The sequence below is a fragment of the Vigna unguiculata genome, chromosome 2 (assembly GCF_004118075.2).
Source record: "Vigna unguiculata cultivar IT97K-499-35 chromosome 2, ASM411807v1, whole genome shotgun sequence".
Classification (NCBI taxonomy): domain Eukaryota; kingdom Viridiplantae; phylum Streptophyta; class Magnoliopsida; order Fabales; family Fabaceae; genus Vigna; species Vigna unguiculata.
In genome coordinates, this window is record NC_040280.1 from 7519995 (window position 1) to 7534897 (window position 14903).

The 14903-nt window shown below is 37.1% G+C and overlaps 2 protein-coding genes across 2 annotated transcripts; one reads left to right on the plus strand and one right to left on the minus strand.

Moving 5' to 3' along the window:
• The first annotated feature begins 3216 nt into the window (after window positions 1-3216).
• Window positions 3217-6827, plus strand: LOC114173630 (pentatricopeptide repeat-containing protein At3g62890-like). The gene has a single exon (XM_028058121.1). It carries the CDS (start codon window positions 3374-3376, stop codon window positions 5474-5476), a length of 2103 nt encoding a protein of 700 aa, XP_027913922.1. The 5' UTR covers window positions 3217-3373; the 3' UTR covers window positions 5477-6827.
• Window positions 6828-6957: 130 nt separating this feature from the next.
• On the minus strand, window positions 6958-9847 carry LOC114173631 (fluoride export protein 2-like). The gene is made up of 6 exons (XM_028058122.1): window positions 9515-9847; window positions 9349-9426; window positions 9051-9149; window positions 8269-8461; window positions 7681-8099; window positions 6958-7446 (listed from the first exon to the last, which is right to left on the minus strand). Exons 1-6 carry the CDS (start codon window positions 9845-9847, stop codon window positions 7219-7221), a joined length of 1350 nt encoding a protein of 449 aa, XP_027913923.1. The 3' UTR covers window positions 6958-7218.
• Window positions 9848-14903: the final 5056 nt, after the last annotated feature.

Genomic DNA, 14903 nt, shown 5'->3' on the forward strand with positions numbered 1-14903 from the left:
ATATTTGTGCATATTTATATAGAAATTAAATTTGGTTTCAATTTGGAGAGGGACAAAATTGCACAATTTTTACAAAAATTGGGACTAAATTGAGACAAAAAATAAAATACAGGGACCAAATTGAGAATGAGAAAATGACACCTCCCAAATAGTGACACGTGGCACTGTCACTGCCACGTGGCACAATGTCCGCTTGACACGTGGCAAAATTTTAATTTTTTAAAAAATTTTAAAAAATTTAATAAAAAATAAAAAAAATTCAAAGAAAAATTCAAAAAAAATAAAAAAAATTCAAAAAATCCTGAAGCTGACACGTGGCACCCCATTTAACACCGTTACTCCACCATTAACGGATAGGACTTGATTGGGTCAAATTTCCCAAAATAGGGACCAGATTGAGATAAAAATTAATTGAGGGACCAAATTCAAATTTTGCTACGAAAATGGGGACTAAAAGTATAATTTAACCTTAAAAAAATGATGAAAACATGAACGAAAAATATGGATGCTATAATATTATTTTGCAGTACTAAGCATAAATAATGCGAATGATGTTAAATATAGGTTTTATTTAAGTAGTTACTAGTCATTAACTATTTAATTAGAAAAGAGCCCTATGAAATGTTCATGTAATTTATTTTAATTTATAAGTAATCACAAGTTCTACATATATTATTTAGTTTTAAAGAAATATCATTTGATTAAATAAAAATCATAGGTTTTTTTTCTACTACATAATCCACTTGAATAGAACCGAGGAAACAATGTTGCTATTTTCCCTCTATTCCGGTTCTTCGCTTCATCGTTCTCATGAACCTTAAGCAATGAGTTTTTGACTCGGTCATTGTCGAAGCTGAATTGTGTGTGGTTTGCTTGGTACTATTCATCTCTTCTCTTTCGTTTATTGTGCTTAGGGTTTTACCAAATTACCAAAATCTCTTTTAGTATTGCAATTTAAAAGAGAGTGATTGAATCTCAATTTTACGATACAAAAAACTTGCAATTTCACAAACACCACGCAAACTCTCTTCCCTCTCTCATTTTTCATTTGCATTGGGTGCTTTATTGCTTCATTTTCTTTACCTTCTCTCTTCATTTCATATGGGCATTGTGTATCGCTTTGCTTCTAGCCTTAACTCCAAAGCTAGGTCTCCCTCCTAACCACTCTTGCTTTTGTTTGCTCCCTTTTACTCCTATGTTGTGTGGAAGTCAAATTGTTCATCTAGGTTACAGAGAAGATCTTGCAAAATGAATCAAGATTTTATTTGTTTTATGCATTACCTCATTGGGTATTGTTTGTTTTGATTATTACATGTTGGGTTCTAAGTTTTGAGTGTGGAGGCTAACATCTAATTGAGATTAGTGGACTTTTTGTTTGACTTTGAATTGATGTTTCTTTGGTTGCAAGATTACTAGGAGTGGCAGCAAATAGATCACAACAAGAATCCATTCATTTAGCATCAGAAAATAGCGTGGGCCAAAAATTGGAGACAAATAAGTGTCGGCTTCATGGACGCAACAAAAGATATTTCGACTAGCTTACCACTTATAGAATTTAATAATTTTAAAAAATAAAAGTTTCATCCATTAGCGAAGGCCTCACCCTCTCTTTGGATTTTTTAAAAATTATTTTTCTCTTGGCTAGGGTTTGAACTTTTCTTAATACCATTTTTTAAAATTAGTTTTAGTTTTGCAAGGGTATATGTTATGTTGAAGAACCGTATGTTGTGTTTGGGATTTAATCTGAAACTAATTTCAGTTGTTAAATTCCTTGATTTCTCTTGGCATAGGTTTCTGCAGTGTTGGAATGGTGGTCCTGCAATGTTGGAGTGGTGTTTTTGGTGTAGACCACAAGGGTGAGGAAGTTGGTCCCTTTTGGCATCATTACAGTGGTCTGTGAAATAACTTGGTAACTTCCCAACCCCTGATATATATTTGCATAGGTTTATTGATTATTGATTGATGTAAATGTATGTGGGAATGGTGGCATGCTTTTAAGGGCTGGGTTTATTGTTGGATTTCTTGATTTCTCTTGGCATCAAGAATTTCAAATTGTATGGTTAAGTGAAGGCAGGTGTTTTGTTAACAAACATTATTAAAAAATCATTAGTTTTGATTAATCAAATCTAATCTTATTTGATCTGATACTCTGAGTGAACAAAAAAAATGTTAACAAGTTGTGAATAAAATTGAAAACAAAACACTGCAGTTAGGACTTAGACTCTTTTAGGACTCCAAGAATAGGCCTCTAGTATATTGGTTTCCCCTAAAAAGGTGAAGGACAAGAAATACCACACACCAAAACTTTATAACCTTCCTAGCCTTCAAAATGTGATTCTAAAATGTCAGAACCACACACAGTTGTATTTTTCCGAAATCTTGAGTTTCATTATTAAGCCATGCATAGATTTTGGTACTTAAAATCTTTCATTCATAGAATATATAGGCATGCATGTCTTATTTGTTAATAATGTACAACCCATAATCCTCTATCTTTTCTGGGAGGAAATTGAATGGGAAAGCATGAATCAAAGTTTTAGAAAATGGTTGCCATTGCAGTTTTGTTGTGAATCTTATATAATGATCCTTTGGGTAGTTTAGATTTGTAGATATATGAATTTGAATATAAAGTATAAGTGTTTGTATAAGATGAAACAGGAGCATTTAAAAGATAGAATATGTTTTGGATGAATAATGGTATGAAGAATAGACATCGATCACGTGCCAACCATATGTGTTTAGTGTCGGCTAGCCCACACTCCCTTAGAATATCTTTTATATTTTGCGTCGGTCAGCCCACACTTCGTCCGAATATTTTAAAATAATATTTGCTCTTAACGTTCTCTAACCCACGCTATTATTAATGTTTTATTATATTTTTTTATTGTTTTGCTTTGGCTAACCCACACTAATGCTATTCATTTATGTCAACTGGACGACGCTATTGCAGACTCAAATTAGTGTCCGTTGGCCGACACATCTTGAATTAGCTTCGGTGGTTTTTTCGTGGTTCTCTATCCGACACTGAACCGACAATACATTTGAATTTGTGTCGGCTTTAGCTCCTTAGCGTCCGTTTTTGGCCGACGCTAATCCTTTATTTTCTTGTAGTGAGCAAATGAAGACGCGTGAGTTGAAGTATGAAGCAGGAGACGAAGCATGAAGGTGTGGACGTTAGACGCAGCGGTGCGAATGGCCGAGGCACTTCAAAGAGATTCTCTCACAAACGATCCTCACCGGCCTCATCGCAGACCCCTACGCCGCAAGCAGACTCATAAACTTCTCTACTCGCTCCGCTCTCGTTCCCTTCCACTATTCCCTCCAAATCTTCAATCATCTTCACAACCCCAACGCCTTCACATGGAACACCATCATGCGCGCCCATTTCGAACTCCAAAACAACCCCCACCAAGCCCTCACACTCTACAAGCTCTTCCTTGCGAAACACGCAAAACCCGATAACTACACCTACCCAACTCTCCTTCAATGCTGCGCTGCCCGGGTGTCCGAGTTCGAGGGAAGGGAGCTGCACGCACATGTCGTGAGGTTTGGTTTCCATCAAGATGTGTACGTCTGGAACACACTGATAAACTTCTATGCAATATGTGGGAGCATGCCCAGTGCGCGCCAGGTGTTTGAGGAAAGTCCTGTGTCGGATGTTGTCTCTTGGAATACTGTTTTGGCGGGGTATGTTCAGGCGGGAAATGTGGAGGAGGCGGAACGTGTGTATAGGGGAATGCCGGAGAGGAACACCATTGCTTCGAATTCCATGATTGTGCTCTTTGGAAGGAAGGGGTGTGTGGAGAAGGCGCGGCGGATTTTTGATGAAGTTCGAGGGAGGGATATGGACATGGTGTCGTGGAGTGCGATGGTTTCTTGTTATGAGCGGAATGAGATGTGTGAAGAGGCGTTGGTTTTGTTTGTGGAGATGAAGGCGAGTGGGGTGGCAGTGGATGAGATCGTTGTGGTTAGTGTTGTATCCGCGTGTTCGCGAATTTTGAATGCTGAGATGGGGAGGTTGGTGCATGGTTTGGCGGCGAAAGTTGGGGTTGAAGATTATGTTAGTCTCAAGAATGCTTTGATACATTTGTACTCTAGTTGCGGGGAGATAGTGGATGCGCAAAGAATTTTTGATGATGGTGGTGTTCTTTTGGATCTAATATCTTGGAACTCGATGATTTCTGGGTACTTGAGGTGTGGTTCGATTGAAGATGCTGAGAAGTTGTTTTATTCCATGCCGGAGAAGGACGTTGTGTCTTGGAGTGCCATGATATCTGGTTATGCTCAACATGAATGTTTCTCGGAGGCTTTGGCATTGTTCCAAGAAATGCAGCTTCATGGGGTCAGGCCAAACGAAACTGCTTTAGTGAGTGCCATCTCGGCTTGCACTCATTTGGCTGCTTTGGACTTAGGGAAATGGATTCATGCATATATAAATAAAAATAAATTACAGGTTAACACTATACTGAGCACCACTCTTATAGACATGTATGTGAAATGCGGGTGTGTGGAAAATGCATTGGAGGTTTTCTATGCGATGGAGGAAAAGGGGGTTTCTACCTGGAATGCAATCATTCTTGGGTTGGCAATGAATGGTTTGGTAGAACAGTCACTCAACATGTTTGCAGATATGAAAAAAAGTAATACACTTCCTAATGAGATAACATTTATGGGAGTTCTTGGGGCCTGTCGGCACATGGGCCTAGTCGATGAGGGGCGTCACTACTTTAGTTCCATGATCCACGAACACAAAATAGAGCCTAATATTAAGCACTACGGATGCATGGTTGATCTTTTTGGACGTGCATGTTTTCTTAAAGAAGCGGAGGAACTGATTGAGAGTATGCCAATGGCACCTGATGTTGCCACTTGGGGTGCCTTGCTTGGGGCTTGTAGAAAACACCATGACCATGAAATGGGAGAGAGGGTGGGCAGAAAACTTATTCAGCTTCAGCCTAACCATGATGGTTTCCATGTATTATTGTCAAATATATATGCTTCAAAAGGAAATTGGGGCAATGTTCTCGAAATTAGGGGAATTATGACACAACATGGGGTGGTAAAGACACCTGGTTGTAGCATGATTGAAGTAAATGGGATAGTTCATGAATTTTTGGCTGGAGATAAGACTCACCCACAAATAAGTGATATTGCGCACATGTTAGATGAAGTGGCAACAAAACTAAAGATTGAGGGCTATGTACCTACCACAAGTGAGGTTTCACTAGACATAGACGATGAAGAGAAGGAAACTGCACTTTTCAGGCACAGTGAGAAACTTGCAGTCGCCTTTGGGCTTATCACTATTGCTCCACCAACTCCAATCAGAGTTATGAAGAACTTGCGCATTTGTAATGATTGCCACACTGTTGTAAAGTTAATCTCCAAAGCATTTGATCGTGAAATTGTGGTAAGGGATCGTCATCGCTTTCACCACTTTAGGCATGGAGCTTGTTCCTGTATGGACTTTTGGTAACAAAGCATCCTGGCTATTAAAGTGAGTGAGTATTTTACGTTTCAGGAACATACACTCAATTTTTCATGGTTGACTCAAATATCAAGCTATGGAATCAAATTTTGTTCATTTTTGTGATCTTGTTGGTAAAGAATGACGGATAAGGAGTACCTTCTAGTCCAGGATAATATCACTACAAGATTCCTGAAGAGAAATGATTTATGGCAATGTTAATTGAGTTTGCATTCAGCGATTGGTCTCTGGGAAAGTTTGCAAAATTCCAAAAATTCTCGTTCAATCACCATCATCTCTGGTTCAATGGCCATTCCTGAGCAGTTGAGTTATTACAGGAACTCATCTATAGTACTTGTTTTTTGAACCAAGCTCTTTCCTTAGGCTTGTAATAGGTTTCTTGGACTAACGGAATAAGTTTTCTGGGTGAGTGATGGATGGAGACCTTCTTGGATCAACGAGGGGGGGGGGTCTGACTCTTTGAATAAGTTCCTTGGTTGATAAGCTTTCACATGGATTAGGCACGACTAAGAAAGGTTGATAATGGTTCTTGAGATCAAGAACTTGCAGTAGTGCTGCGGAAGCAAAGAGGAGAAGAAGGAGCAAGGATGCTTCTTGGATTAGTTCTTGGCTTTCTTTTGGCTCAAGAAGGCCTCGACAAACGGGTGGTATTCTTGGAGTTTGATGAAGGTTTGGATGTACTTGAACAAGGTAACTGAGAGGTTTTTAGGTGGTGGGGTGGTTTTTACGTAGAATTGTTTAAATTGAGATTTTAGGTGCTGATAATTGAAGGTGCAGTACATTTGAGATGATATGTTCAGCTGGTGATTTTAGTGCTGTGAAAGTATGTGCAGTGAGCAGTCGGTCCAGTGACATAAGTTGCTGAAGGAAGTGTGTTGAACCTGACCAGCGGTATTTGAATGCTCACATGAGAAGCTTGCCAGAGAAGTTGACCAAGACTTGAAACCTGCTGATCCTGAAATGATGACCTGCTACCAACTTTGAAGAACTCCAATAGACAGATTCTGCACTTTGAAGAAACCTGCGCCAGCCAGAAGCTTTTGAGGAGAGCTGCCCTTGTTACTTGCTACTTTAGGTGATTTGTATAGTTAGACTAGGCAAGTCTAGGTAGTTTGTACATAATTTTTACTTGCTATTGCCAGTTCCTGTGACCAGTTCTAGGCTCTTTTCAAGTTCTGGTTTTTGAGAACAAATTTGATCATTCTACGTGGTTTGACAGTTCTTAATTCATCTCATGCATATTCTTAGTCATTCAAATATGTCTCATTCATTTGCATTGTAATATCTCAATACCATTACATTTCTTGGGCACAAATCGAAGCCTGTGATATTATTGTAACGATCCACCAAAGAATGATTGGCACTTGCAGCATCTTTGCTAATCATGCAGCAAAGTTGATTGAATAGTCAACAATAAGGAGTGCATGAAAACCTTTCATTCAGCTGTATTCACTCCTACAATACCACAATTTTTGTGAAAACTCATGTTAATGATGAATTTATTACACGATTGAAACGTTTTCACACTTCCTCTGTTCGCTTTTTTACATCAAGAAATGACATCTAAGACGTGATCTATCAGCTGAAATTCTCGTTTGACAGCCAATCATAATATTGACAGAACTCACTATGAAGAATAGTATAGACACATTACTCTGCTTCTCTGAACTGCCAACACATTCTCGGCAAAAAAAAAGCCGTTGCCTAAACAAGTTTGCCTTATTCAATTTCTACGTGTCAATGTCAAACCCCTTTGTCCAGACAGGGATGCAGTATATTAGTATTCCCAATGAGAATGAAACACAAATTGTAATAACGGCATAGGTATAGGCTCTCCAGGGATGATTGCTTTCTCTCATTGCATTAAACTCAGCAGCAAAAGTAGAGACAATGCTCAAGCACCCCATTAGGCCAAACTGTATTCCTGCTACAACAGTATCACAATCTCTGGTCTTCACCTGCATCAGACAAGTAAATAATGTTTATGATTTATGTAATATATAACAGACATAATAAGGGCAAGAATTAATCATGGTACTCTCCAAAGAAGTTCAACAAAAGCCAATTTCCCAACACAAATAAGTCTTACTGTCATATCTAATTCGGAACCTATGAGTCTATGAATTCTAGCATAGAGATTGAGCAATGCAGTTAGAGGGGACTTGAACATGAATGATGACAAAGAAACTTACAGCGTTCTTCACAGTGGAAAGTGCAGCCATAATACAAGTTGCTAATACATTGGCAATTAAAGTCCCGAATGGAATCCATTTAAACAACCCTTCCTTTCCCAATCCACGCCCGTTTAACCTTGCTAAGAACCATCTAATCCACACACCCATGCGTCCAACCATGCAAGCAAACCATAACTGTGCAGCATTACCACCGTGCTTGAACTCAGCCTTTACTAATGCACCACTCACACCCCACAATATGCCTAATATAACCAAGAACATCACCATAACTATCAACTGACGACGGTAGCTGTCTACTTTGCAGTTCATCTTATTAACATCTTTTTCCGAACTAATACCCAGCCGGTGGAGGAGCCACCTAAAACCCTTGGCTATTTCAATCCCAAACTGGATGGAATATGCAATGAGAAATAAACCTGAAAATTTGTAGTTGTAAAACAAATTCATCTTATCAATTTAGCATCATAAGGAAATAAAATCATCAACTCATCCACTATGGGATAAATTTTGAACCAAAAATAAATAAATTCTATGCTTGAAACAAAATAGCTCAGAACAAAAAATATTATAAATCCACTCGTTTACCTAAAAGAAAGCCAAGTGAAGCGAAGAGCCAATGCCCGGAAACACTGAGTTCAAGCATTTTTTGATTCCAACCACTGAAGGTTGTAAGGCTTCCTAAGTAACCAGTTGTTATTGTTATAGCTAGATGCTCTGACACTTGAGATATGTCTCCTTTGAATACCACACCAAACCAACCCATAAGAAACGAACCAATCTGGAAAGAATGTTAAAATTTGCATTAGATTGTCTGAATCAGCTTCCTCACGAGTGAATACCAAAATTTCCTAACAGTACTTCTAAGTTTTAAGTTTGGACTTTGAAGCTTCGACACGATGGTTATATATGGAAAAAGTAAAATCGAATTTGCATTATACATAAAGGAATCTAGTGTCCCTCGACACCAAATTTAAGAAGTAGGACAGATTAATTCTACTATAACAAGATTTAAAAAACTGCTCAATGGTGTATGTACACTGTAGATTAAGGATTTAAGAAGTGAAAATACAAAGCCAGATAATCTTCTGTAACGAGAAAGGGAATAACTACTTGACGCTCAAGAGTCAAACATTGCTATTTTGATAGACTCTATCTTTAAAGGTGGCACAAAATTTCTCTCTTGTTTGAAAAGCAATAGATTTTAAGAATTTAACATACATTGTTCTTTTAAGCAAGTTACTACCATAATGTCTGAAACTTATGTTCCTGGTCATCAAAACAACCCTGGAGTGTTAGTCTTTGTGAACCCATCAAAATTTCTTGGTAACCAAGACGCAAAAATATTGAAGATGGAAAAGGGAACACACCATATTAGCAGGAAGATCAACATAAAGAATGGTTTGGTCGCTTGTCACATGGGCAACCCCAGGGCCAAATAACTTATGCAGTAAATATCTCGTTAAGACCTGCATATTGTTTTTACGGTTTGTGTATTAGAATTTTGTGGATAACTGCATGTCATAATATAAATTTGACCATAAAAAGGGTATCATTGTCACAGCTGAAATTTGCCATAGCCTCTCATTCAGCAATAGAATTCTTAATTGAAACAATGGCAAATACCAGTAATCCATTATGCACCAGCAAAAGTTTAGGAGATATTACCCCAAGAATTCCAAAAACCGCTAAATGAACCAAACATGAAGTATAGTCCAGGAACTCTGGCAAACCTTTAGGAGGGTCCTGAAAATAGATCATATGGTTAATTAATAACCAAATCACAGAAACCAAAAATCTCGGGACGACATGAAAATCAAACGTTGAAGCTCACATGTTCTATGTCTTCAGAACGTACAATTCCATCAGTGGAAAGAGGGGAAAGGGATGTGAAAGCAGGAGGCAAAGGCCTAATAGAGGAATTGGGATGCGATCTGTGTTCCTCTGGAATGGAAACGACAGCTTCTTTTTCTGACCTGTTGTCAAAGGACAAACGGAAACTGTTGCTCTCACTAAACCTCTTGCTTCTAAGAGCTCGATCTCCAATGTCTCCAGCCTCTGAAACACTCTCATTCTCACCATCATTATCTGTATGATAGCTTACGTGACTTGATATGCTTAATGAACGTCTTCTGATTGAAGAACCCCCACTGTTCATTCTCTCCATGTAAACAACAACACAACCACAACACTTTGTCTAACCACCTTAAACCGCGTTGAACACCCAACTAAATACCAGGTTGACTCATGCAGCTGCCACCAATACAAACCTCATGGAATTGTGGAAGAGGTAATGTGTGGTCACGTGACTGATTGGTCGGAGAGAAAATTTTTGGTAGTACAGAGAGAGGGGTTATGGTGAGGGAGAATCTGTGTACGGTGATAGAAAATTATGAATGGAGAGGAACATGAAAAATAAATAATTTCTACCTCAACATTAAAACAAACACATTATAGTCAATTTAATACAGGATGATGCACATGCGTAAGAAAGCAGTTTTCCTGACACAAGCGATTACTAATGACAAGTAAAAAACGTATGGGAACTAGACTAAGAAAAAAAAAAGATAATATAAGTTATGGGAAATTAATAATCAATGATGTCACAGAAACTGTACTGGCTACTTGGTGAATATATGTAGGCCAGGGATACAAATTCAATGGTTATTGTTTTATGTCATCTTTTGTTGTTGGGGATTTGGAGTGATCTGAGAGAATACAAAGCAGGAAATTCAATATGGAGTGGACAAATGGAAAATCGTATAACATAAGGAAAATAGTACCAAAAGAAAAGGGGGGCATAATAATGTGTCACACCAAAGAGATTCATACGTAAGGTGGCGTTTTCACACGAAAATAAGATGTGAAGCTAATATTACGAGACACGAGAAATGAGCTGGGGATAACTATTTTGTGGTCAATGATAGCAGCCGACGTTTGAAACAGATTCCTTTTTCACATCTTTCTTATCATAAAAAAAGAAACCAGTTGCACGAAGGTGCCGTTCTTGAGCAGTTTTATTGTCTATATAGAAATTGAAATAATATTAATAAAATAGATAATTATTTTTAAAGAAGTTCGCATTAATTTCAAGAAAAATAAATCATCAAAAAATTTCAGATCACTGTCAAGGTCCATCAATTATTAAGATCCAATATATTAAGTTTGTTAACAGAGTTACTAGATTAATATATTTCTAAGTTCTTTGTTTGTCGACACGTGTCCAAATGAAGACTTTGTTTTTGTGTGATTAATATAAGATTTAAATATTTATTTGGTACTCATTTTTGTAGTCTTGAGTGTCGTTGATCTTAATTTTTTTGGAATGTTTAAAATGATCTTCATTTTTTTAATGTGTTTAATTTGATCATTTTATGTCATGTCATTTAAATGAGTAGCGAATATTATGTTGGAAGTCTCAAATCGACTAAAGATAAAATAAGACAATTTCATAGTATGTAAGTGAGGTACAAACCTCATCTTACAAGCCGGTTGTGTGAAATTGAGTTAGACTTAAACTCCACTTTTTAATATGGTATCGGAGCCAAGTTTTAAAAAAAAAAAACCAAAAAAGTCTATCCTAACAAAATTTCTTAGACATTCTGTTCCACCTACTCTCTAACGCTGTTTGTATTATGTCTTTCATTTTGTTAATTACGTGAACTGTTAGTGTATAAATATGTGAGATAGAATTTTGAAAAGGACATGGTAGCCTGATTCCAAATAAATTAGAACCAACCACAACAAACACTACAAAAATAAGTACCATATAAGTATTTAAGCCTTAATATAAATAAGATTTGATTTTTCAACGACAAATCTTACACGTAACAACACAATTTATAAATTTACAATCTCAAAATTGAAGCAAATTGTTTTCTTTTCATCACCTCACGAGTCACGGTTCTTTCAAGGACGATAGAAAGTGGAAGATTCCTAATTTGAGGCGTGGATTGCTTTGGTTTCCAATTTCCAATGCATCCAAAACCACTTGCACCTACCCCTTGATTCAAGGTAGGGAGTGCAGATTTATTCTTTTAGGATCTTTTCCAGTGGGGTTGCTAACTGGTGCAAGTGGTCTAAGTAGGGATGACAAAATGGGCTGGGCCCGACGGGCCGGCCCGCCAGCCCGACAAAAAAAACATGGGCCGAGTCAAGAAATTCAACCCGCCAACCCCATACAGCCCGACCCGTCAAGCCCGCTGGCCCATCGGGCCAACCCGTGGGCCAAAACGGGCCAGCCCGCGGCCCGTACCAGTTAATTAAAAATATCCCACCCACGTGCATATTTCAGCATCCCTCACCCTCACTCACTGTCTCTCTGTTTGCGCTCCCCACCCACCCACCCAATCTCTCCCTCCGCGCACTCTCTCTCTCCGATTTCCTGCGCTCGCTACGTCGCCGCTGGCCACCGCCAAACACACAGGCCACCCCTCACTCACTGTCTCTCTGTTTGCGCTCCCCACCCACCCACCCAATCTCTCCCTCCGCGCACTCTCTCTCTCCGATTTCCATTGTCTGCCCTGGCTACGTCGCCGCTGGCCACCGCGAAACACACAGGCCACCACGTCGTCGTCGCTAACCATACCCGCTTCTCTTCTCCTCCACCTTGACATCCACCACGGCGTTCGCTATTTGGAGAAAACAGCGTCCACGACCACCGCGAAAACAGCGGAGCCACCGTCAGACTGCGATTGGCAGACGATTCCGACCGCCACGACCACCGCGAAGACAAATATGTTCCTAATTTGAGTTGTGGTTCCATTTCACCCGATTTGTAACCTAAATTCCCAATTTTGTTAATCCTAAATTTCTGATTTTGTGATTTCCGACCACCACGACCCATTCTGTGAACCATGAATCGTAATTGCTGTTGCTGCTGCCGTTAATGGATGTTCATCGTTAAATCTTCCCCAATTTCAATTTGCGTAGCTGCTGCCGCTTATTTGGATTGGAGCAATATTCAGGTAACCATGTGTTGGACTGGACTGTTGTATAATGGTGTAATTGTGTTGCTGTTTTGATGAATTATTCACCACCCTTGCTGTTTTGATTTTCTGTTATTCACCACCCTTGCTGTTTTGATGAATTATTTACTATCTTTTTAAGGAATTCCATATTCATATGTCTATTGATGGTGTTATGTTGTTGTACAAGCCCTGATTTGAGTGACTCGGTTATTTGAGTGACTAATAATGTGTATGGAGGTTGATCTTGCTGAATTTTGTCGAATTTGATTTTTTAGTGACATGTATTTGATTTTTTGAATCACTTTTAAAGCTGAACATTATTTGTGGTTCTATTTGTTTTGTTTGTATTAGGATTTAGTGAATCAGATTTAATATCATGGATGAGCATGAGTCTAATTCTAATCCTCCTCCAAGTAAAGATCATGAAACTGAAAATATGTGTACTGAGTCTGAGAATGTTGATGTAGTTGAAGAGGATATGGATGATAGTGTAAAACTTAAAGAATCCTCTTGTAGTAAGAAAAGTGAGAATCTGACTGATTTTGTGTTGTGATAATAGATCATTGTTGTTGTACATATGTGAAAAAATTCAAAATTAAAATATGACTGATTGGGCCAAAAATTATACAGATCAGAAAAAACTGGCGGGCCAGCCCGCCAGCCCGCGGACCGGGCCAAAAAATGTAACCCGTTTTACCATGTCGGGCCAGCCCGGCCCGACCCGTTTAATACGGGCCAAAATCGGGCCGGGTCAAAATGGGCCGGGCTGGCCCGTTTTGACACCCCTAGTATAACCTTTCTACCTATTTTATTTTTTAAATAATTTTATACTTTAAAAATTCAGTTTATCTCAACGAGGACTTTATCTCTCTTTATATTACTTTTTGAATTAGTTTTAGCTTAACAAAGACCTAACCCTCTCTATGTATTATGTTTTAAAATATTATTGAACATTAACAAAAATTTCTTTTTTAATTAAATAGTTTTAAGCATAAACTTCCTATAAAATATAATATTTAAAAAAATTAAAAATTTAATCCATTAGGGAGACCCCCTCTCTATGTTTTTTTAAAATTAATTTTAGTTTAACTAGGGGTCATCTCTCTTTATATTATCTTTTAAAATTAGTTTTAGCTTAGCAATTATTTAACCTTTCTATTAATTATTTCTTAATTAGAAATTAATTTTATCTTAGCGAGGACTTTGCCCTCTTTGTATTACTTTTTTAAAATTAGTTTAGTGAGGACCTAACCCTTTATATCTATTATTTTTTTAAATGATTTTTTGTTTTAGCAAACTCTTTGTATTGTTTTTATAAATTTGTTAGTTTTATTAAACCATAACTATGGCAGTGTTTATTTATGTGTTTTTTTCCTCTTTGTAAATATATATTATATTAAAAGAGATTTATAGGTTGGGAAAGTAAATAATAATATTTTTAAATTTATAATTAAGTTTTGAATTGAATTAATTTGAGTTCTTATCTAGATATGTAAGGGATGTGCTAGAATTCTTAGGGTGTCTTTACAAGGTAGGTAGGTCCAGATCGAGAGATCCACCTGTCAAAGACTTTCTAATATTTAGGATCTGATTATAGTGTAAGTAGAAGTATGATAATAACTTTGTATATTTGGACTTTGTGAAGGAGCTCTGTATGTGCTTGAATATCTTAGAAATAATAATAAATAAACATCTCATAAGTGAGGTCACAATGACTATATATAAAAAGTAAACTTTATAAAAATAAAAAAAATAGAACATGTGCAAAAATTTCACAAACAAATAATACTTTTTAAAAAAAAAAATAATAATTTAACAAACAAATAATACTTTTTAAAAACAAAAATAATAATTTATTTAAAAAATGTGAGCAAAAATCATTTCTAACTTTTTTCCTCCCTCACGGCCTTACATTTCCCAAATCTTTTGGTTTTCCCCCTTTGCTCATATCTCCTTCCCGCCTTCGTTAGCCACTTTTTTTTTTCTATCTCATGGGTAAGAGCTTAGGATTCTATTTTTTTCAAATATTAGAATATAATAAAATGATTCAATTGCTACGAGGAAGTAAGATATACAAGGGAAAAACTAATTTAAAATATATCATAAATACATTTGATATAATTATTGTTATAATTTTGGAATATAATCAAATATAGTGATATTAATATATATATATATATATATATATATATATTATTAACTAATGTACAATTAATTATAAGATATATAAAATTATACATTAATTATTCCTAT